General features: G+C 43.5%; 1 protein-coding gene across 1 annotated transcript in view; it reads left to right on the top strand.

Annotated features, from left to right (window-relative positions):
• The window catches only part of LOC134203211 (dynein axonemal assembly factor 5-like), a 49,785-nt gene that overhangs the window by 16,755 nt on the left and 7,056 nt on the right, over window positions 1-25,974 (top strand). Inside the window, exon 4 of the mRNA XM_062678094.1 lies at window positions 55-164. Within this exon, the coding sequence (XP_062534078.1) occupies window positions 55-164 (110 nt within the window). The remainder of the gene's footprint in view (window positions 1-54; window positions 165-25,974) is intronic.

Below are 25,974 nucleotides of genomic sequence, written 5' to 3' on the forward strand. Positions count from 1 at the left end.
CTTAGTTCCTATAAAGCTCTTATGTTACCATGTTGCTCTTTTTTCACTGCGCAGCTATCATATCCCCTTATCTGCTATGGACCGCCGGCCGTAGTGCTGAATCGGTACGCTCAATGGCAACAGCTTGTCTGTGTTCCATGTCGCAAGGAGTGGACAATGGAGTTGTAAGTATCATTAAGACATTTGATGTTACTTTCTATTTCTTATCAAAACATCTAGGTAACAACACCATACTAAAAAACAGCTCTCTAGTAACGTTGCATTATTAAGGATAACAAGTCATGTAAAAGTGTTAATAAAATGTCTAAAATGATATCGAAAGGCTGGTGAGATGGCATACAATAGAATACAAATAAAATAATAATTAATGACCAATATTACCAATGACTAATATAAAATTACAATGAATTATTCAAACTTCACATGTCAGATGTACATCGTTGAATTTGTTTCGAATTATCTCCACTAGCCCATTGCAATATAAGCATGTATCGCTAGCGGCACGGCCAATGGTGTGGTATAGCTTTCTGTGTTAGATCTTCAAATTTGTTATCATGTACAGACTGCCTTTGTGTGACGGAGATAGAAGTGATGCGTTGATATTGCTCCAGACTTTAGCCCACCGTTGGTAAGGGTACGTCGCAAGGATGTTATTGATCATTTTAGTAGCTTGTCAATAACTCATTCTAGAAGCTGAATTTCAAAATGTGTTGTATGGTGGACTTCTAGTGCGAAGGTATTTCTACAACTGCCTAATGGTTTGTTGTTAAAATTCAACTAATAACGGAGTTGAAGCACCGACGAACCGATGTGTCACTGGCGCTCTCTGATTGTCTCACACTTTTTAACGGTCATTCGCTTTTGCGGGCGATCGCTCCTGTCAAATGAGCTAAGACACAACTCCGCTGCAATGTTAATACACGTAGGTTGGTGGCTGAGCTATGAAAACTTCGCGAGCCATTATGGGGGTGGCGGTAGTGTTCGATGATTTTTCATCATGGCGTCGTGGGCAGCAAATTTGAATTATTTTCTATGGGGTGACCAGAGCCGTAGCGTGGATGCCCGGCGCCCTTGGCGAAATATTTCTTGGGCGCCCCTCTCTTACAAAGGAAAAAAGCAATGTTTTACATTCAATCAACATTTGAAATGAATTAAAAGAGAGATTGAAAAATTGGTGGATTGAAGGTGCTTCCAATAGCAAGCAGTGCTCGGCTGTACCTACCCTAAACAAGTTTTGAAATTTTGTGACATTTTTTTAGTTTTTGCAAAATATGTAAGTACGGAATCTTACAAATGTCCAAAACGGACTGGAAGATCATTTAAATAGCTGAAAGTTCTTTACTTATTATTCCTTTCAGCTCATACTATCCACAACGACTATTTCTTGTATTCAATTGACCTTCCTCGTCAAAAATTGTATCTCATTTTATTGCCTCAGTAAATTCTTTCATTCGTTCAAGGTCAACTTTCCCAAAGAAGACATATTTTTGAAGATTCTAACTATTTAGAAAATTGAAAACAAAATCTTAAAAAGTGCTGCATGTGTGAATCGGCCTAAAGGATTGGCTTGATGTTGGTTCAAAATCGAACGAATGTTAAGCTAAACTTGAAAAACAGATCTTCAAAAAAAAATTCTAAATTTTTAAAATAGTTATAATTTATTCTTATGAATTCTCTGAGGGAGTTGTGCTTAAATAAATTATATAATCGATTGAGCTCCCACTCTCTGAACTCTGGTCCGGAAGGTGCAAATCGCTATCGGATTTATTCGGATCAAGAAAAATCCAACTTTAGAATGGGTATGTCAGTAGCTTGGAGGTACTGTTGTACTTCGTTAGGTAAATAAAATCCAAATTTGAAGTTGTCGGATTCACCATAGGAAGTAAGGAAAGCTACTTGGTAAAGTGAGGTGATGAATGCTTTGATAGCACGTGCTGCTTATAGGTATTGCCAATCTACAATCTATAAAAGCTTTGAGAAATAATAACCGAAGAAGTTATTTTGGCGAAGTATATTATCACTGCCTGTCGCTTATTCAACAGTTTCGCCTTTTTTCCCATTACTGGTGACAGTAAAAGTATTCAAAAATGGAAATAATCCAATCCACAATTTTCAAATAACTTTTTGAATATGAAATTTTTAAATTTTTTTGGTCCCTTATTACTGGTTTTGGAAGTCTTTTTATCATTAATCATTAGATTTTGTAGCCAGTTTGTTATTAATTGGCCTAACTAATGAAATCGTTCTTTGTTTCATGCCGTAATTCTTGACGAAAAAAATACTTTGAGCTTCTAGTGGAATGTCATTACTTGTCATAAGACGAGTTTGTACTATTTTTTGTACTTTTCCCCTACTAACTGTTGTAACTGTAATAAGATGATATCGATTGTAAACATCATAAAGTCTCGGCTCCGTTAAGTGTTATACACGCCTTAGCCTGTCAAATAAACGCAATAGATAAAAAAAATATGACAAGCCGTAATTGACCTTTCCGGTCAAAAAAAATATTCGCTCAATTGATTCTTTATTTTATTTAAGGAGAATTTTCCCAAAGAACCCATATTTTTTACGCTTTCATGTATTTTTGATATTTAAAACAAAATCGGAAAGGTACTGTTTTTCAAGTTTGGCCTTACATTTGCCTGACTTTCAACGAACACTGGGTGATCAGACTGGTTCACACGTGCAGCACTTGATGTTTGTTTTGAGAGCGATTTTTTTGTCTCAGTTGATTCTTTGACTTTTAATGTCAACTTTCCCGAAGAACTCATATTTTTTAAAGCCTCTAACTATTTTAAAAATCAAAAACAAAAACCTGCACGTGTGATCCGGTCTGAAAACTCATCCGATATTCTTTTAAAGTCGGGCAAATGATAGGCCAATCTTGGAAAACAGCACTTCGAATTTTTATTTTAAATTTTAAAAGTACTTAGAGGCGCCAAAAATATGGGTTCTTCAAGAACGTCAAAGGTCAATTCTTGATTTCAGCGCCCCCCTGAGAGCTGGCGCCCTTGGCGGGGGCCAACCAGGCCAACTACACGCTACGGCGCTGGGGGTGACACGTCGGTTCGTCGGTGGTTGAAGCGCTAGTTTCAGTGATTTAGACTAAACGATAACAAAATTCCAATCATTTAGTTTAAGTACCAGCAAATAGCAACTACAATTTTTATAGTCACTGTTCAACAGTGAAATCGATCTGTACGCGTGGGCAGTATCATTGCCGTTCTTCTTCTTGACAATGACAATTACGCCATCGGCGAGCTCTGTTAGAAAGTGTTGAGAAAGCGCTTTGTTGAGTTCTCGGTGGATGATATCAAACGTGCGACTATAGAATTCGGAAATTTTCGGCTGGCTGCATTACGGAGGGATGAGAAAATTTCTTTTGTTGATTTTTCTTCCAGGCATACGTTGTTAGTTTCGTCGTCTGGAATTACACGATCCATCTCGAAGGTGTTTTCCTCCGGAGGCTGCTGCTCTTCTTCTGTGTAGAGTTGTTGAAACTATTCGTAGAGATGTTATGGCAGATAAAAGTTGAAATGGAAGAAAATGTTTGATAATGAAAACCCTGCTGTGATTCTTACAATTAAAGTGATAAAAGAGCGTAAATTTTGATTCATGTTTTGAATTTTTTCGAAAGCTAACCTCACTTTTAATTGCCAATCGCTTCGGATGTGCCATAGGTTTCGTCAATAGAGGTAATAAACTATAGAGGTCGATTGTCGCTGCGGTTCCCTTTGTTATCGTCCCCAAACTTGTTGGGTACCTATCTGTCAAAACGTTCTGATTTTTCCTTTGTTGACATTTAGTGCCCTATCCTCGCCAGCAAAAGATGTTTCGCCAGTGACGACAGCGACAAGCGTCCTCTATAGTTTATTACCTCTATTGTTTCGTCTCACTCTCCTCATATGAGTGCGATGGTAGTTTTCCTTTTTCTTCTTTTTCCAAGTTGGATAGGCCCCAGTCAACACAAGGTCGTATATTATGCCGTATAAGGTGTCAATGTGGAGGCGAATAGGTACTTCCCCATACAAAATGTACGTACAGTGTCGTAGCCAGAAAATTAGTCTGGGGGGGGGGACGATATTTCTGAACCTTTTTTTTGGGAAAAAAAATGTCTAAAAATGTTTTCTCGGGGGGGGGGGTGGGGTAATGTCCCCCGTGGCTACGCCACTGTGTACGTCCTTTAGCATTTTATGTTGCATCATATACGATTTTTTGTTGACTGGGGCGAAACTACTTTGCCAGCAACGTACGTTTCGGAGGAAGGCATTTTTCCCTTTATGCGGTTTATAGAAGAGAGTGCTGTGGGATCGTTATTGTAGTTATCGTACGCTTGTCTGAGCTCAACGTACAGACGCTGACGTTTGAAGTTGTTGTTCAAAATTTTGGATTTTAGATTTTATTTTGTTTTGCGAAATGTAGGTAGTTTCGTTTCTTCTGTTGTTGCAACAACAGCAACAGCAACAACAATCGAACTTTGAATTCTTCCACATTATCGTTTGTTGGAGGTGTGGTTGGATTGTCCAGAAGCCGCAACATCAGCGTGGTGCCTAGCATTCTTTGCTTCTTGGAGTATTTGATCAAGCGAACCCAGGTAGGTACTGGAGTCTTTCCCGGGACGGAAGGGATGTTGGCGATGCAATCATCAATCAATCGTCAGTGCAATCGGTCGGTAATTACTTGCGTCTGTTGATGGTTCCTGATTCTTTGGTGTCGGCACGAATAAGCTGAACCTCCACTCAGCTGGAAGCGTGCCACTTTGCCTTCTTGCTAAGCGACTCAAGTAGGGCAACTTTTCCGCTAGGGAGAGGTTCTTCAGCACCAGATATCAAGCGAGAAAGGCTGGTTGAGGCTTGCTACGTCACCCGGAGGAACTCGGAAAGTGAGAAGGGTTGGTGTTTTCCTTCGGCAGTCTGCTGGGTATTCTTGGTAGGAAAATAATCGGCCGAAGTGGTCGTTTCATGTTGCCGTCGACCGATAGGGTCGCTTACGTGAAAGGCTGATCACGCGTCGCCATAGCTTGGTGGTTGACTGTTGGCTGGAAATACTATCGAGGAATTCATACCAGGACTTTTCCTTTGCCTCACGGATGGTTTGTCGGCACTCGTTCCTTGCTGTCTGGTATGTCATCCGAATTTGGGCTAGGGCGGGGTCGTCCTGGAGCATTCGCTTTCTGGTCTTCTTGAACGCGCGGAGCGATTTGCTTCTACGTTTAACCGCCTTTTTGGCATCTTCGCTCCACCAGTGAACTGATTTGCGGCAGGGGTTCGGGCTAGTTTTTGTTTTTGACGTAAACTACGTCTAAGGGGAAGACTCAGATACAGGGTGTAAAACCGAAATTTTCAAATTCGAGACCGTCACGAAATTAGGATAGATTTCAAATGCTAATAGCGTCTTTATCTTTCGATGGATTTTCGACATTTGCTTATCAATCGATTCAGAAACTCTCCAGCAATTTGCCAATTCTATTGATACTATTGATTATCAACGTTAAACTATTGAAAATGTTGTTTCTTCCTAAACCGGGTGAAAAATTCAATTCCGTTCATAAATCCCCAACACGGACATCAGATTGCAGTAAGGTACGGGCCTTTTGATCCACTGCTTCGTTTTCCCTGTGTATAAAAAGCCCCGTGTTTCGCGTGCGCGCGTCATTTTCACTCTGGATGTCACGGCGAGCGGACCAGGGCATCCAGAAGCGGTCCCAGTAACAACGGCTGTCTCAGCGGTGTGGTGGTGCGGATGAAATTTTTTCGGTCGGTGGTGGTGGCGGTCGTGGAAGCAGCAGCACATCATTTTCATCCGTGTCCCATCTTCGGCGGATCTGGCAATCGACGGCGTTCGTTGAGCCGAATCATCGGATGGCGGTCGCGCAGCCCAGTGGCTGCTGATAAGGCACATAAGTGGCAATTAATCGGTTCTTTTCAGGACCATCATTATATTTGGGAGGAAGGTTTAGTTGAAATAATTTTCCTAAAGTGCAACCGTTAGGAACTGGAAAATTCTTCGGTGAAATTTTCTAGCGTAATTCGGAGTTGTATGATTTTAGTGATTGAGAATGTTGATATTAGACGAACTTACTTCATAGAACAACGCATAATTGTTTGGCATCGGTAGCGGAATCATAGCATTAGTGCCGGTCCGAGCATAGACTGTCATCGGAAGATTGCTACAGCAATTTATTCACTAATGTGGCGTTTGCAACGATTTGGATGTTGTCGGCACAGCATGAAATTTTCCCGCGAGACTCTAATTTTGTATTTTTCCTGTTGATGATTGAAAAAGAAATCGGTTCCGAGATGAACTTTATTCAAAGCAAGTATCGGAAGGAGACCATGCAAACAATTGATTCGCATTATGACTGAAGAAAATTGTATGGCGTCAGTATTGATGTTTGCTACAGATTTTTTACGTAAACTACGTCTATGGGGAAGACTCAGATACATGGTTTAAAACTAAAATTTCCAAATTCGAGACTGTCACAAAAATTAGGATAGATTTCAAACGCTAATAGCGTCTTTATCTTATTTTCGACATTTGCTTATCAATCGATTCGGAAACCCTTCAGCAGTTTGCCAATTCTATTGATACTATTGATTATCATTAATGCTTAATTTTTTCTACAACAAATATGATTTTGAAAAAGTATCACCGGCGCGTGCTTACTCGCAATCTACATGCTGATACATTTACAGTTACATCAAACAACTGAAAACCGAAATACGCCACTCCAAAATTACGAGGTGACAATGTTAGAAAGAGTCAAAAGATAGGAAAATTAACACGGTGTGTAGTGCCTCCCCGAGTCACCTTAAGGGAAGATCCTTTAATTACGTAACGCAACAATTGGGCATTTTCAACCCCCCTCCCCCTATGTCACACTTTTTGTATGAAGCATCTAAAAATTATGTATGGGTCGTCACACTTCGCTCAACCCCCCCTCCTCCCTCTAAGCGCTACGTAATTTGTGGACGCTCCCAAGAGCCACTTTCATTGATGGTAGCCGATCGTTAGTACTTCATTTCAAATATCATATCATATCATAGCATATCAAAGAATATTGTGGCCAAATTTCATAAAATTTGGTCAACAAAAACCCCCCTGACAATAATGGAACAAAACCTGCCAGAGCCGTCATTCCCCTATTTCAGACAAGAAAATTTAATCTGAGCGCTGCTAATGTTGATGACGACGACCGCGCGACCCACACCATCGCCGGGAATAAAATTTCCGGTAGGAGCTCCGCCGATGCCGAACCACTGGTAGTGGTATCACTACCACGGTCTGCTCTCCGCGACATCTCGAACGAAATGGCTCGCGCGCGCGGAAGAGCTGCTTTCTTGTAATCAATAAAGTTGAACCTGTAGCCACGCCCCTTTCGGGGGTGTGTGACGGTTACACAATATTTGCAGCCATACCGGCAACAAAGAGGCGGGACTAATGAGTCATCTTTATTGATTATAAGAAAACTGCTCTACCGCGCGCTCGTGGCATTTCAGCACCAAAAACTCATGGATGAGTTGAATCATCGTATGTTTTCTGTATGTATGTAGAATCACGAGCGCACGTCAAACGGAGAAGCTGCAAAAATGTTTTCGCATGGATGACTATCTACCAAAATTATAAGTCTTTCTCTGAATCGTGCTCTCGTGATTCTACTACCGACGGAAAACAATCTGCCATCACAAGCAATTAAGTTTTACTTTGATCAAAATTCATCTCGCCTCAAGTTGTGACATAAGAGCTACTTTCATTGATGGTAGCCAATCGTTAGTAGGGGAAATTACGGCTTTGGCAGGCTTTGTTTTATTATTGTCAGGGGGTTTTCTGTAATTAATTATGCTCAAATTTGGCCAAACATTCTTTGCATATCAAAAAATATTGTGGCCAAATTTCATAAAATTTGGCCAACAAAAACCCCCTGACAATAGAACAAAACCTGCCAAAGCCGTCATTCCCCCTACTTCATACAAGAAAATTTAAACTGAGCGCTGCTAATGTTAATGACGACCACGCGACCCACACCATCGCCGGGAATAAAATTTCCGGTAGGTGCTCCGCCGATGCCAAAGGTGGTACCACGGTCTGCTCTTCGCGACATCTCAAACGAAATGGTTCGCGCGCGCGGAAGAGCTGCTTTCTTGTAATCAATAAAGTTGAACCTGTAGCCACGCCCCTTTGGGGGGTGTGTGACGGTTAAACAATATTTGCATTCATACCGGACAACAAAGAGGCGGGACTAATGAGCCATCTTTATTGATTATAAGAAAACTGCTCTCCCGCGCGCGAGGCATTTCATTTGAAATGTCGTGGAGAGCGGTTCCACCATCGGCAGAGTTGCCGAGCGAATTCCAGCTCGTGTCGTGGATCATGTGGTCGTCGTCGACATATTTGGAATTAATCGGTTCTTCTCGGGGCCACCATTCTACACAAAGGAAGATTGAGGCGAGGCGAATTTTATTCAAAGTGAAAATTAACCGCCATAAAGTTGCCTGCCGTCCGTGCTAGAATCACGAGCGCGCGTAGGAGGGAGATGGCTTCAGTGGCAGTGAAATTCTTATTCGGTTTTGTTATTCCAGCAGTACAATTACGGGCGCGCATCGTAGGTGCTGCAAATATGTATTCGTATGGATGGCGTCAGTTGTTGCCAAGTGAAATTTTCTCTCAAGATTATGATTTTCAGAATTACCATTTTACACAAAATAATTAATTTGCCAGCATTTTGACGTAAACTACGTCTAAGGGGAAGCCTCGGATACAGGGTGCCAAATGAAAATTTCCAAATTGGGGACCGTTACGAAATCATGTAAGATTTCAAAATTAATAGCGACTATATCTTTCGATAAATTTTCGAGAGTTTATTATCAATAGTTTCGAAACTTTCCACCAATTCGTTAATTGTTTTAAAACTATTGATTATCAACGAAAAACTATTGAAAATTTTAGTTCTTTCACGTCTGGTAAAAGATTCAGAACTAACCAACTCCGTTCATGCATCCCCAACACGGACATCAGATTGCTGTAACGCACGCACCTTTTGGCCCACCGCTTCATTTTTCTTGTGCATAGTCGTGTCTTGTCGTCGACGTGTCTTGTCTACCCGTCGACGGGTGGTTGTTGCAGAAAATTATTCACAAAGATGACGTATGTAGCAAATAAGCGGAAAATCATTAAGTGGCTGTCGTCGGTGACAGCAGAAGTGTGTAAATGCAATTTTCTCCTCATTTTAACTCGCTGTCGACAAACCTGTTCTACTAGAAAAATTTAAACAAATTCTATTGAACGCAGCCGATGCTGATGACAACCGCACGATGATTTTAAGCAAAACCGCAAACGCGCGCGTGGGAGCAGCTTTTTGAATTGACTTGAGACGATGGCTGCGCCGGTAGCGGTCCAACTAACATCTGTATGGTCGTCGGTGGTGATTGAGAAAAATGTTTGTTCTGAAAACAGTTTAAAATAATTTTTGGTTGAAATTCGCTATTGTGTCATGTATTCAACCTAATGTTCATATGATATTACGATTCTCATTGCACTGTGGGCCCTCCTTAGCCGTGCGGTAAGACGCGCGGCTACAAAGCAAGACCATGCTGAGGGTGGCTGGGTTCGATTCCCGGTGCCGGTCTAGACAATTTTCGGATTGGAAATTGTCTCGACTTCCCTGGGCATAAAAGTATCATCGTGTTAGCCTCATGATATACGAATGCAAAAATGGTAACTTGGCTTAGAAACCTCGCAGTTAATAACTGTGGAAGTGCTTAATGAACACTAAGCTGCGAGGCGGCTCTGTCCCAGTGTGGGGATGTAAGGCCAATAAGAAGAAGAAGAATTGCACTAAGAGGTTTTACGTAGTTTACGTCGAGCGGTCGTGTCTTGTACACAAACCTTCTGATTTTTTTGTGGCGGCTCGGAAAATGGCTTCAGAGAGTTCGAGGGCTGTGGGTGTTTGTTTCTGTAGTTCTCGTTTCATCTCCTGAAGCCAACGAGGCCGTCGGGAAATCTCAGTGGGTGAGTTGTCAAGCGCCACGAGGATGGGTGCATTGTCGCTCACCCTGGGATCACCATCTGTGGTCCAGAGGAGCCGACTAACGAGATATCGATGGCAGACTCCACAGACCCTAGGCGGAAAGTGGGAGTGCCGTCGTTAAGTACAGGGTTGTTACGACTACGCGGATTTCGCGATTTTCGCGGATTTCGCGGTATTTGCGGATTTGGCGTGGATTTAGATTTAGGTGAAAATTTAATAAATAAAATGCTAGATCTAAGGACGTTTATTTGAAAATTAGTTTTTAGTCTTTTTTGATGGGCTTTATTGTCATTGGAAAATGTTGTTGGATATATCCAAACCCTAAGGGGTCGTACACTAATAACGTAGGCACTTATCGAGGGATGAGGGTTTGTCATTTTCATACACTCCATATAAATAAAAAATATTTGTGTGGTAAAAATCTTACATGGGGGGAGGGAGGGTTGTTGCCATTTTTAATCCATTCTAAAACATCACAAATCATGTGTATTGAAGGACATGAACACCCATTTTCACCTTGTAAATTTCTTTGTAATTCCGAGATATTTGTCAGTTTCTGATTTGTTATTTCTTTTACGATGAAGCACTTAGCATTTTTCGAAAAGTCTTTTCGTAGTGTAGTGTTAGTGTTGAAACATTTTGTATTGCTTTCATAACGTTCACCTAGAACGAATATGGGTTTATTCAACAATTAAAAACATAAAAATGTTCTTTCATTTGGATTTTATGCAGATGCTTCATTTTGATAAGTGCTTCCGCAGAAAGTCGTTGAAAAATAAGAAAATGATTCTCAAAAGTTATTTTTTAAGGTTTTTTGCGATATTTTTGAATAACTCCGATGGTATTTTTACAGGATTATCATCAGAAAACGAAGAAACCTCCTAAAGAAATTTCTCACAATCCTTGTATAAATTCCTTGTAAATAAATTTCCACACCCTAAAAAGGATTTTTGCAGCATTTAAAATCCGAAAAGTTGTAAAGAAATTTTTGGAGTAATATTTGCGGAATTTATTCAATTTCTGCAAGAATTTTTAAAGCGATTTCCGCAGGAACTCATGAAGACATTTCCGCAAGTAGGGTCTGAAGATTTTCTACAGGTTGTGTTTGAAGAATTTTCTTGAATTTACATCAAAATTCCCAAACGAATTTCCGAATACATTCCCAGCGGAGCTTTTGTACAATTATTAAAGAGCGACTTCAACAGCACGATCCGAGAGTAGTTGGATTTCTGTAAACATTGCCAAGAAAATTTCAAGGAAAATTCCAGGAGGATTAACCACAGCAATTTCTAGGATGAATCTGCCCGCAATAATAATGTATTTCTACAGGAATTCTCGAAGAAGTTTTGGGACATAGTCTCAGAGATTTTGGCTGTAATTCAAATACGGTCAAAATAAAAAAAGGTAAAAAAATTGACAATTAATTTCCACTAAAAATGTTCTCGAAATTTGTGCATGAACTCTTACAGAAACTTGTTACAAGAATTGAAGGAGAAATAACACACAAATAACGACCTGATTTTTGCTAAATTTAAGGTTTTTCTAAATTTTGAGTTATTTTGTATAATTCCCAAAAAAACTACTTAAATTTCTGGTATTATTCATCTGAAATTTCCAAAGGAATTTAGGCTTGAAAATCAGGATTCTGGCTGGCAAATCAACGAAGCTTAAGCAAACATATTAGATTTTATATTATTTGTTTCTTGAAACGAATTCAAAGAAGTGCTTTATGGAAGTTTTGTTTAAAACTGGAGCTGCATTGTCTAATCCCTAATCTCTACACAAGTTTGGTTTGTGAACAATAATTACAACAAAGTTGCATAATAGATTATTTCAGAAGAAATCACGATTTTGGCAGATTTTTTATTATTTGCCAAGTTTATCTATAATTAATTATGATTAAATCTGACCTGAACATTCTTTGTATTTAAATGTATCTTGTACCGAACTTAATAAAATTCGATCAACAAAAAGTCAACTGACAATAACGTAACAAAATCATCATCTCATTTAAAAAGCGGTGCTTATTGAAAAAGTTTTGGCTGTTTAGTTCTTGTTCACTTTCAGTTCAGGTTCGGTACTTCTAGTGGTGAACAGGGTTATCTAGAGTGGTTGTAATACTATCTGCGGGTTACTTAGTATGTAGAGAAAATGCTTATAGGATACTAAGTTGAAAAGCAGTTGGAATAATAAGAAGAATAAGAATATTTTAAAAACAAACTTGATGAGAAGACGTTCAGTAATTGCGATAAAAAAAAGATATTTCACGTGTATTTGCTTAGAATTTAGTTCAAAGTCGCGCGGATGTGGCGTGGAATAGATTTCATGTCGCGCGGAAATGGCGCGGATTTGATTTTAGACGGCACGGATTTGGCGCGGAAAATATTTCAGAATCTTCGTAACAACCCTATAAGTACGATTAAGCCTGCTTTCGTTGCCGCGTTGAAGACGATGTTACCGCGGACGTTGTTAGAACGGCTACCCTAGGAGTGGTCGTGTCGCCGAGTACATTCACTGGAGATGGTTGTTTCTCGAAAATACTTACCAGCTTACTTTCTAGGTCCTCATGTTTTAGGCTGGGTATGTAAATCGAGACGATGGTTATCGGGAACGGCCATTCCAGTCTTATTGCTACTACCGGGAATTCGGCTTCGACGGTGATTACGGTTGCTGGGACATCGCTTAGTATTCCAACCGCGGCAACTATGCGATCCATAGTTACCGGCGATGCTTGGTGTATTTTCTAAAGTGCAATGGCTACTGGCTCCGAGGTCGAAACTAGCAGCTTCATGTCGCACAGGTTGTTGTAATAGTTGTTGACGTTCCACTTGTAACTAATTTTTGACCCCGGGAGATACTGCTGCTTCAGAAGGGGGCTAGCCTAGACCCCGAACTATTGGTCTAGAGTCAACGACAGCTCATGGGGTGGACACCAAGGGCCTCTTTTGCTCCAGGGTCCCGAAAGTTTTCGGCAAGAGGTTCTTTTAGTGAGAGAGAATACATAATTTTATTTAGGTACCTTTATTCAGAATACGGGGTGGACGAAAACTGGTGAATTGTTGAGTTGGCCCTATCCATGATGGTATTAAGTGCACTCTATGCGGCTTTCTTGCTGAGAAGCACACGCTGTAGTGTGCTGTCGATGGTCGTTCAATCCCACATGGTTTGTTGTTGGCCCAAAAATGGCGATAGACTGCAGAATTGGTCGAGTCTACCTCCGGAACTTGTACGGCATACACTTTCTGAACGTTTGGTCATTACCGATGGAGATAGGAAGGCTTTTCCTAACGCCTGAGTGGGCCTAATCATCGGACGGACAGTCGCGAGCACCGACACGGCAGGATACGGATCGATGTTGTTCACCGCACATGGGTATTGGGTATTGTCGATGCAGATAAAATCAAGAACATGTATGAACTTGTCTCAACTACGTCGCTCGACTGAAACGTCGCTGGTCGCTGGCGACCCTTTCCAGTAAGTGCTCCAGCGACGCAGGCAAATTCAATGCGTCGCTGCAGCACCAAACTGAAAAGCGCTCGCTGGTTGAGCGACGCGACGGTCCAGCGACGTTCTAGCGATGACTCGCATAGACAATATGTTTTCCCTTTAAATTGCATTGTTGAACAGTAAAGCTGTCACAACTGAGAAATCAAAAATCGTATTGTTTTACTATACAAATACAATACAATCCAATGTATTTTGAACAGTTTTGATCGGATATTTCAACAATATATTAACCATACACTCTATTGTGTGACGAAAAAAATGTGTAGAAAAATATCAGATTTTGTATTGTTACGATACTTAACAACCCGTACATTCTATTGCGAAAACTTCATTTACATTTGAGTGAATGGTTCATAACAATGCATTCTAATGTATTTCTATGGGTTCATTTACAATATAATCTATTGCTAATTTAATGTTATTAATAGTAGTGTTACAATAAATTGTATTGTTATACTACTGTATTTTTTATTCGGGGGGCTATGTTCCAGTTGGGATGTACCGAATACCCATCTGTGGCTTGACGTCCACCGTCTTGTACATGGGGCCGGAGAATGTTGGATTGGTGTGTGGGTGGATGGTTTGCATCTGTGATCTGAGTAGCTGGTACTCTTATGTAAGACTCATTTTGAACATTTCTGCTGTTGGGATTGTTGGTAGGGTAGTGATTGAAGGGAATTATAGGGAGGGTCTTGTAGCTTAACTGTAGAAATCAGAAGGAGAAACTGAGCCTGTAAATCCCTTACTTGGCACCTTTCGGTATCGCAATACCGCCGGATGTGAATTCGCCATTTTCTTTGATTCCTTGGTTCCTTGAGACACTCCTCCTTTGGGTGCCTGTATTTGTACGTCCGAACTGTCAGAAGTATCGCTAGAGATGTCGTACCTATTTCTCACTTCTATCTCGGTCTCCGGCACGGCAAATGCTGGGTAAAGCGTACCATTGGTACTTCGCGTACCTGAAGAAATAAAATAGACCCCATCTCGCGGTCCTTAGCCTCTTTCCCAGCAACTCCTATCCCTACCTCCCCGCGGTGCTGGCCGGGATACGAGCAACCTTAGGGAAGATCGGGTAACCAACCCCGGTGGGAACTATGGTCGTATGCTGACAGGGAAGGGGGGGTTTGCTCCTCTCCGGAGGTTCAAATCTTATTGAGCGTCTGTTCTCCATGTCAGGATCGGCTCACAACAGCGTCTGTTCTCCATGTTAGGGCGGCTGATCATCGTCCGAGTGCCAGCGAGGGACTCTAAGTGAAACTGTGCACCATGGTCCACCGGAAATAAGGAGGAATGGTCCTCCGGAAATTTAGGGGGTTTGGTGTCAGGCCCTGCAAGCCAGCCTTTAAAAAATCATAAGCAACGAACAATCAACAAGAGAGTATGGACCGGAACCATCGGCGAAGACCACTGCGACGAAAAGGGACTAGCGATTGGAAACTCGGTTCGTGGAACTGCAAATCTCTCAACTTCATCGGGAGCACACGCATACTCGCCGATGTGCTCAAGGACCGTGGATTCGGCATCGTAGCGCTGCAGGAGGTTTGTTGGAAGGGATCAATGGTGCGAACGTTTAGAGGTAATCATACCATCTAACAGTGTGACGTCTCGGACAGTGCGCACCTACCACCTCAACACCTTGCTGCGACTAACGTCGATACAACTGACGTACAGATCTATTGCTTTAACGAATGATGTTTGCATCTACTGGAGAGAGAGCAGCGATGAAAGCCAGAAAAAAGTGCAAATTCATCAACACGTGAACTGTTAGCTGCGAAATTGCGCTAAATCAACTTAATATTAGAATATTATTACCACTCTTAGATAATACGTTAATCAATTGTGCCACCGAACAAGTTAATAGTGAGCTGATAAATATTGAATTTGCCCAGATAATTGTTAACTATTTCTATTGCCATTTAGACCGCTGGTTTCCAACCTAATACCTGGTGCATGAATTGATTGTTCCACAATTTTCTATCCTACGAAGTGATTCTTAATGTTTAAAAGGGTAAGCCCCAAAAATTTACCATTATGCAATGAATTGATTAGAAACCTATCCTAAAATTTGTTATCCTAAATTGAAACATGCAGCTGAATCTAAGTTAGCAGGAGGCTTGATACAACCGAGTTGTGGTAGAAGAAATAGGAGGCACTAAACGTAAGCGAGTGTGATTTAATTCTTTATGCTATACTAACCATGATTCATATTAAAGGAAATTTTAACTATCCGCTAACTCCCTGTGGTGGTTCAATATTTCGGAAGACATCCCCTCACGTTGGCAAGGCCAACCATATTAAAATTTCGTTTACCACGGCGGACGATGTCGGAACCAGGTATGGATGCTGACAACAGAGCTAAATGTACCTCAGGTAAGCGGCAAACATCTCCCAATTCAAAGTCAGGCAATAAAGAACCCCAAAAGACCCGTCTAGACAACCTCCAAATAATGGCCCAAAGACGCTGTTGTCGCGAGTTCGACCCCAATTCGTTAAATCCCCAACGCGACTTGTAATTCCACACCGGTGGCTCGAGGTAATTGTAAGTTGTGCGATAAACTGGACGACGACCAAATGGTGCAGTGTGATACATGTGATGTGTGGCACCATTTCGCGTTGGATCTGCTTGGAATGCGCTACCGCGAAAGCAACCAAGGCAACGAAATCCAGAAGGAAAACATCCACACAGAAATTGGCGGTGACGTTACGGAAGAGGACAACTCGAGCAACAGCTACAAAGGGTACGAAAAAAGTGATTCCTACAACGGGGCGGAAGCATGCTGTTTGTGAAGCGGCGGCGAATTGTGAAGGTGATCCAGTTTCATTGGAGATGACGTTACTGAAGAGGACAACTGGAGCAACAGATGTAATTGATACGAAGAAAGTTATTCCTGGGCGGAAACATGCTGTTTATGATGCGGCAGCGAACTGCGAAGATGATCCAGTTGCAGCTGTTGGACGGAGCGGAAATTATGCACAGGCACCGACAAAAGCAAGCGTGAGAAAGGCCGGTTCAGTGGTATCAGCAGCATCGCGTAAATCATTCAAGGCGCGTTTGGATGTGGAGCTGCAACAGATCGAAGCTGAAGAGACACTGATGCAAGAAGAGATGCGGCGTAAGCGGGAACTAGCGGAAAAGAAGTTTGCTGTTCTGAAGGAGATGGCCGATTTGGAAGGCAGTGGCGAATCAGTCGTTGATCAGCAGAATGATCATCACAAGGTGGAACAGTGGTTGAAACATCGTGGTGAGACGAGAGTGAAACCAAAGCGTTCGTCATACAAGGATACCAGCGTGGAAGATGCCGGAAGTGAAGTGGAAACTGAAGATTCAAGCGAAGAAGGAACATTTGGTACCGGGACAAAACGTGAAGAAGAACTCTCATCCATCGGTGAAACCAATTGTGACGGAAGTGAAGAAGAAGCAAAATCCTATGATGAACGCGCAGGGCGAAGACACCGCAGATCGAAGAGTGAGACAGCCAAAAGGGTCGAAATTTGTGGAAGTAGACGATCCGTTGCAGACCGGCAACAATCTTTGATAAGCAGCAAAAGGCTATCGAAGCACGAGCTCGCAGCACGTCAGGTTGTACCTCGTGAGCTGCCCAAGTTCAGCGGTAATCCGGAGGAATGGCCTATGTTTTTATCCACGTATGAAGATACAACGGCTATGTGCGGATACACCGAAGCGGAGAACATGATTCGTTTGAGAAGCTGTCTGAAGGGAGATGCATTCAACGCTGTTCGAAGTTTCTTAATGCGGCCTGAGACGGTAGGCAGAGCGATCAGTGCACTGAAACTGCGCTTCGGTAGACCGGAGACGATAATTGAATACCTAAAGGAGCTTGAGCTTGAGCTTGATTGACTGCTCGTAGTTGCTACTCCATTATGACCAGATCAGCTGTTCTTGCACAGGGAACCAACAGATATTTGCTTGGGACTAGCACACATCTTCAATGTACAAGTACTGGTGATCTCATTTGTTAGGTCATACTGGCGCCTGCCACGTCAGAATGCAAGTCAATGTAGGGAAGGGGAGGAAATGATGATGCAATCACTCGCCCACTGCAAGCCGAATATACCTCTGCACTTGCCACGAGTTCATGCGGAATTTGTTGGAATTTCTGGGTTAGGTTGGAGGCAGAGGTTCGTCTTGGTTAACGAGCTGCCAATGTGATAGATAGGAGAATGTAACTGATGGAATTTCTAATTGGATGTAGGAAACGAGCTCTATAGTTCATTTCCAATTCTAGCAGATTACTGATAGAATACTCAAGTTGGAGGTATAGGAATAGTAATGGAAACGGTATGGAAGTCCATTTCCAGTTCTAGCGATTGCTAGAACATGAGGAATAAAGAGAAAGATACAAAGTAGGAGAATGGAACGGACCTGGGATTTAACCCACGACCTCCTGCGTATGAGGCAGAAGCAGTAGCCATATGACTACCAAGCCCGCTCTCGATAATTGAATACCTAAAGGAGAAGATTATCTCGATGCCAACTATCAAGCCAGACGCGATGGACAAGCTGGTAGACTATGCTCTGGAGGTTCAGAATCTCTGTGCAACGGTAAAAGCTTGCGGTGAAAAGGAGTATATGTGTGATACGACACTCCTAAAGGAATTAGTCCAGAAGCTGCCACCACAAATAAAGCTGGATTGGGCGCGGTACAAGAGGAACTTGCCAAAGGTAAAGTTGTCCACGTTCAGCCAGTGGATATACAGTTTGGCGGAAGATGTTAACGTCGTTTTCGAGCCCCAGTGTCGCGGAAGCAAGAACCAGGAGTTTAGAGGAACCCGTAAGGAGAAGTATGTAAACACTCACGCAGAAGCTCTTCCCAAGGATAGGACTCAGCCTGTATACCCGGCTCAAGGAAGATCAACAGTAGCCGGAGGAAGCGGAGGAAGCAAACCATGTCCAGCGTGCAAAGAAGATTGCAAATATCTTGGGAAGTGCAAGCGATTTCTGGAGCTGTCGTACGAAGCTAGGTGGCCGACAGTACGTGGGTTCAACTATTGTCGCAAGTGTCTTCGGCAGCATAAAGGTGGCTGCATTTCCGGAGAGTGTGGGAAGAACGGCTGCACCTTCAAGCACCACGTGTTGCTCCACAAGGACTTATTAGCATCAACACCACCGAACGGTGCAACAATCAATAGGAGTGGCTTTTCGAGGCAGAATGAGGAACGCAACGTTAATACGCACCAAACAGGTACAAGTCCAGGTTCGCTTCGTTACTTGCCAGTGACTCTGTTTGGAAACGGAGTAAATCTGAAATGTCACGCCTTCCTGGACGACGGATCTGAGCTGACTCTCATCGATCAGCAACTGGCCGAAGAATTGAGACTGTCTGGAACCATTCGTCCGCTCTGCCTGAAATGGACGGGTGGTACTCATCGTTACGAATCCGATTCACAGAGTGTCGAACTTGAGATAGCCGGAAAAGAAGGGAAGCGGTTGTTGCTGCAGGATGTGAGAACTGTCGAAGAGCTGCAATTACCCTTCCAGTCTTTGGATATGACCCAACTCACTGAGAAGCATCGATACCTGCAGGGACTCCCTGTGGAATCATACACAAACGTACGTCCACGGATACTGATTGGGTTGAAACACGCTAACGTTATGTTGGTGCGGAAAAGTCGTGAAGGCAAGATGGGTGATCCGATTGCCGTCAAAACCAATCTCGGTTGGTCGGTATACGGTGGCTGGGCTACGGAAAATTCGTCGAGCACTAGTCACACCTACCACATTTGTACTTGTAGCGAAGAAAACATAATTCACCTTAACCAGATGGTCAAAGACTACTTCTCGATCGATAACCTAGTAGTCAAATCCAACCAGCCCGAGCGACTTTCTAAGGATGATGAGCAGACAATGTCTCTGTTGGAATCTCGCACGCATTTCAATGGAGAGCGGTACGAAACAGGCCTGTTATGGCGCTCTGACAGAATCCGGCTACCGGATAATAAGGCAGTCGCAATACGTCGGTGGAGATGCCTGGAGAAACGCATGGCGAAGGATACGGAGTTATCGAAAGTTTTGAACGACAAAATCGCGGAATACATCTCTAAAAACTACATCCGCGAATTGACACCAGAGGAGCTTTCGGAAAAGCATGAACGAGTGTGGTATCTACCGATTTTCCCGGTATACAATCCGAATAAACCTGGAAAGGTACGCATCGTGTGGGATGCCGCCGCCACAGCGTACGGAACATCACTGAACTCGGTACTTCTTACTGGTCCCGATCAGTTGGCGCAGTAGTGAAGAACATGGTGAGCCTAGAACATATGTCATGCAGGTAATGACCTTCGGGGCTAGCTGTTCTCCTGCTACAGCCCAGTTTGTGAAGAACAGCAACGCAGACAGATACGTAGACGAATATCCGGAAGCAGTAGCGGTGATCAAGAAACGACACTATGTGGACGACATGGTTTTGAGCGTCGAAACGGAGGAAGAAGTCGTCGAGTTGTCTGAATCGGTACGCTATATCCACATGCAGGGTGGATTTGAAATCCGCAACTGGGTTTCCAACTCAGCGCTGGTGCTATCAAAAATGAATGCGGAGCAGTCAACGGAAAAGGACTTGAGTATAACATCCGAGCTACAGAGTCAGAAAATCCTCGGCATGTGGTGGGATACACAGGACGATGTATTCAAGTACAAGATCAGCTGGGCGAGATTTGATTCAGCGCTTCTCGATGGAAGTCGTTGTCCTACCAAACGAGAGATCCTTCGGACACTGATGACCATCTACGATCCTGTAGGGCTGATAGACCACTATTTGGTTCTACTGAAAATCCTGCTTCAGGAGGTGTGGCGTACTGGGGTTGAATGGGATGAGCCTATCCCTGAAATTCTGTTCGAGAGGTGGCGTACGTGGCTTCGTCTTCTCCCAGAATTGGAGAAACTACGGATACCAAGGTGTTACCGGCAAGTTATACTGGCGATGGAAGAGGCTGTGATTGATATGCACGTGTTCGTTGATGCCAGCGAAAGTGCTATGTCGGCCGTTGTGTTTCTGCGATTTTCGAAAGGTGGCCAGCTGGAATGTTCTTTGGTTGCAGCCAAGACTCGAGTAGCACCGATGAAATACACCTCAATCCCACGGTTAGAGCTGCAGGCCGCAGTTCTGGGGTGTCGATTGGCTGCCAACGTAACACGAAACCTGAGTATGAATATCTCTAAGCGTACATATTGGACAGACTCCCGAAATGTACTTTGTTGGCTTCGTGCCGACCACAAGCGATACAGTGCTTTCGTCGGATCAAGAATCAGTGAAATGTTGGAATCTACGGACATCCACGATTGGAGATGGGTTCCAACTCGATCTAATGTCGCTGATGACGGGACCAGATGGCGAGATCGACCAGACCTATCTTCGGAGAGCAGGTGGTTCAAGGGTCCAGAGTTCCTGATGCAAGCAGCGGAGCAGTGGCCTAAGCAGCCATTAAAGATCTCCACCGAGGAAGAGATGAGACCCAGTGTATTGTTCCACACCAGTGTTTCTGAACCAGTAATCGATGTCAGCAGGTTTTCGAGTTGGCGACGACTGTTGGTAGTGACCGGATACGTTCATCGCTTCTGCTCGAACATTCGACGGAGCAGCAAGAAAGATCCTCTGATATTTGGACCGTTATCGCGGGAAGAGCTTCGCAATGCGGAAGCACACCATTATCGGCAAGCGCAACGTGACATATACCAGGATGAAGTTGCAGTGCTGGTGGCTAAAGAAGCAACGAAAAAAAATATTCCAAAGGCGAGTCCTCTCTATAAGCTGAGCCCATTCGCGGACGACTCAGGCGTATTGCGGATGAAAGGTAGAACTGGCGTGTGTGCGTATCTCCACAGCGACGCGAAGAATCCTGTTATTCTACCACCCAAGCATCCAGTTACATCGCTACTCTTAGCATACTATCACGAAAAGTACTTCCACCGCAATTACGAGATCGCAGTCAACGAAGTTCGCCAAAAGTACAGCATTTTTCGCTTGAGACAAACACTTGCCACCATTCGTAGAAACTGCCAATGGTGCAAAAATCGCGACGCTGTTCCTCAACCGCCGGAAATGGCAGATCTTCCAGTTGCTAGGCTATCCGCACACACGAGACCGTTCGCGCATGTGGGGGTCGATTATTTTGGTCCAATAGAGTAGAGTGGGGCAAGAGTGCGCGTGGGGTAAGAGTACGTTTTCGATTTTTTGAAGTAATAAAAAAAGATAAACTAGCAGCACTGCATCAGTTTGACAGGTATTCTGGCCAACTATTATCATGTGTAATTGTAAACGATTTGAATAAACAACAAGGGAGATATGGAGTTAGATAACTTTTTGGTCATTTTGCTAAAAATAATTGGATTTCCGCAACTAGTATTTCATTACCATATACACGTTCAATCAAGTGAATATTATACCATTTCGATAACCTATTGTATAGAGTACTTTATGGTACAGAACACCAATCCGGTTGGTTTTCCAAGAAGTCAAAACCATTACTTGAATAATTTTTGGGACTGTGGGGTAAAAGTACGCAGGAACCGGTGGGGCAAGAGTACGCATATGAATCTTTAAGTTATGATGTCAAACCCGTATCTCCGGCCGAAAAAAGACTTCTTCCAAAGCGTAAAGATCCACAACTAAGAAAAAAGGGACAGAATTCGAAATTATCACAAGTTTTTAGGATAAGTTGAAGTAATTCGGTGTTAAAAAGGACTTAGCGAACAAAGCACTGAAGCGAAATAATGAAATTGTTTTAGGACTTGTTGTACACCTAAACATAGTACGAAAACACAATTTCATTTAAATGATAATTTAATTTAATCAAAAGAAACATTCATAAATTACACAACGTTTAGCTGGGAGGGGTTGCGAGATGTGTGACGATCCATATAATTTTTAGAGGATTCATACAAATAGTGTAAGATAGGGGGGGGGAGGTGTGATGAAATAGCCAAATTTTACGTGATTGGTGGACTTTCTTAAAGGAAAATGCCTTTGTATACGCCACTCGAAACCTGATATATATTTTTACCTCTGTAGTTTTTTGTATCAACCCATAAAAAACAATGGTTTTTCGTACGAAAATACACATTTTTAGGACCCCCTCCCCCTTTAAGAGTTACGTAATCTTTAAACATTCCTTAATATATTCTCATTAAACATCAATTAAATGTTATTAACTCTTATTTGTGATAATATATACTTAAAGCACATGATTGGATAAATGCGTACTCTTACCCCACCCGATGCGCACTTTTACCCCACCGGTGGGGTAAGAGTGCGTTTTTCACTTGTCTTGCAATAAGGGTTCTACTAAAACGAATCTCAATAATTTCAATATTTTTCCCCTGGGTAACATAAAGGAAGAGTATATGAATCATCGACACTGATTTGATAAGCAGAAGCTTGCTTCATAAGGGCCACATGCTCGATTGAAAACTAAGTGCGTACTCTTGCCCCACTCTACTCTAGAGGTAATTGTGGGTCGAAGGGTCGAAAAAAGGTGGGGGGTTCTACTGACTTGTTTGACGATAAGGGCCATCCACATCGAGGTAGCTCATTCCTTAACGACAAGTTCCTGCATAATGGCGTTGAGGAACTTCATCGCACGAAGAGGTACGCCAGTTAGCTTCTACAGCGATAGGGGCACAAATTTTGTAGGTGCCAACCGAACGCTGCAGGAGCTCTACCAGGCAGTTGATCGGAATCAGCTGATGCGGGAGTTCGTCACTTCGTCTACATCGTGGCAGTTCAACCCACCAGCGTCGCCCCACATGGGAGGAAGTTGGGAGCGGCTCGTACAGTCGGTCAAACGGAATCTGGCCGAAATCCTGCGCGCACGGCGACCAAATGACGAGGAACTGAGGAATGCACTGACAGAGGTAGAGGGTGTGCTCAACACGCGTCCTCTTACTCACGTGCCAATCGATGACGAACCAGCACCAGCCCTTACGCCCAACCATTTTCTTCTGGGCTCTTCGGATGGTTCGAAGCCGTTGACATTCGTAGACGCGAACACTGCGGCATTGCGACGAGGACATCCGACTTCCCAATGGTTGGCGAATCTCTTCTGGAAACGCTGGGTTCGGGACTACCTTCCCGACATAACACGACGTACGAAGTGGCACGAGAAGGCAAAACCTCTTGAGGAAGGTGACATTGTAGTCATCGTGGATCATGAGCATCCCAGAAACTGTTGGCCCAAGGGACGGGTCATCGGAGTGGTAACTAGAGGAGGGCAAACTCGCAGGGCTACCGTTCAAACAGTGAGCGGAATCTACGAGCGATCTACCGTTAACCTGGCGGTGTTGGACGTACGGCGCGACGCAGAGTAAGCGGAACCGGAGAACCCGGTTCGCGTACCGGGAGGAGTGTGACGTCTCGGACAGTGCGCACCTACCACCTCAACACCTTGCTGCGACTAACGTCGATACAACTGACGTACAGATCTATTGCTTTAACGAATGATGTTTGCATCTACTGGAGAGAGAGCAGCGATGAAAGCCAGAAAAAAGTGCAAATTCATCAACACGTGAACTGTTAGCTGCGAAATTGCGCTAAATCAACTTAATATTAGAATATTATTACCACTCTTAGATAATACGTTAATCAATTGTGCCACCGAACAAGTTAATAGTGAGCTGATAAATATTGAATTTGCCCAGATAATTGTTAACTATTTTCTATTGCCATTTAGACCGCTGGTTTCCAACCTAATACCTGGTGCATGAATTGATTGTTCCACAATTTTCTATCCTACGAAGTGATTCTTAATGTTTAAAAGGGTAAGCCCCAAAATTTACCATTATGCAATGAATTGATTAAAAACCTATCCTAAAATTTGTTATCCTAAATTGAAACATGCAGCTGAATCTAAGTTAGCAGGAGGCTTGATACAACCGAGTTGTGGTAGAAGAAATAGGAGGCACTAAACGTAAGCGAGTGTGATTTAATTCTTTATGCTATACTAACCATGATTCATATTAAAGGAAATTTTAACTATCCGCTAACTCCCTGTGGTGGTTCAATATTTCGGAAGACATCCCCTCACGTTGGCAAGGCCAACCATAAACAGAGCTGCGGCAACACACACGAGCTGGGAACAGCTTTCATAGTGATGGGCGATATGCACAGGCGCGTGATCGGGTGGTGGCCGATCAACGAGAGAATGTGCAGGTTGAGGATCAAAGGCCGGTTCTTCAACTTCAGCATAATCAACGTCCATATAGCCCACACTCCGGGAAGCACTGATGATGATAAGGACGCATTCTACGCGCAGCTGGAACGTGAGTACGACAGCTGCCCAAGCCACGACGTCAAAATCATCATAGGAGATTTGAACGCTCAGGTTGGCCAAGAGGAGGAGTTTAGACCGACTATTGGAAAGTTCAGCGCTCACCGGCTGACGAACGAAAACGGCCTACGACTAATTGATTTCGCCGCCTCCAAGAATATGGCCATTCGCAGCACCTATTTCCAACACAGCCTCCCGTATCGGTACACCTGGAGATCGCCACTGCAGACAGAATCACAAATCGACCACGTTCTGATTGATGGACGGCACTTCTCCGACATTATCGACGTCAGGACATATCGTGGCGCTAACATCGACTCTGACCACTATCTGGTGATGGTTAAACTGCGCCCAAAACTATCCGTCATCAACAATGTTCGGTACCGACGACCGCCGCGGTACGACCTAGAGCGACTGAAGCAACCTGATGTCGCCACTGCATACGCGCAGCATCTCGAGGCAGCGTTGCCGGAAGAGGGTGAGCTCGATGGGGCCCCTCTTGAGGACTGCTGGAATACAGTCAAAGCAGCCATTAACGACGCAGCGGAGAACAACGTCGGGTATATGGGTCGAAGTCGACGGAACGATTGGTTCGACGAAGAGTGCAGACAGATTCTGGAGGAGAAGGACGCAGCGCGGGCGGTCGCGCTGCAGCAAGGTACCCGGCAGAACGTGGAACGTTATAGACGGAAGCGGAGACAACAGACCCGCTTTTTCAGGAGAAGAAACGCCGCCTGGAAGAAGCGGAGTGCGAGGAGATGGAACAGCTGTGCCGTTCTCAAGATACACACAAGTTCTATCAGAAGCTCAACGCATCCCGCAAAGGCTTCGTGCCGCGAGCCGAAATGTGCCGGGATAAGGATGGGAGCATCTTGACGGACGAACGTGTGGTGATCGAAAGGTGGAAGCAGCACTACGAGGAACATCTGAATGGCGCTGAGAGTACAGGCAATGAAAGTCAAGGCAGCGGAGGAGATGACTACGTCAGTTCAGCGGACGATGGAAGCCAACCAGCCCCCACCTTGAGGGAAGTTAAGGATGCCATTCAACAGCTAAAGACCAATAAAGCAGCTGGTAAGGATGGTATCGGAGCTGAGCTCATCAAGATGGGCCCGGAAAAGCTGGCCACTTGCCTGTACAAACTGATAGTCAGAATC

This window comes from Armigeres subalbatus, unplaced genomic scaffold (genome assembly GCF_024139115.2).
Source record: "Armigeres subalbatus isolate Guangzhou_Male unplaced genomic scaffold, GZ_Asu_2 Contig1685, whole genome shotgun sequence".
In the NCBI taxonomy this organism is placed as follows: domain Eukaryota; kingdom Metazoa; phylum Arthropoda; class Insecta; order Diptera; family Culicidae; genus Armigeres; species Armigeres subalbatus.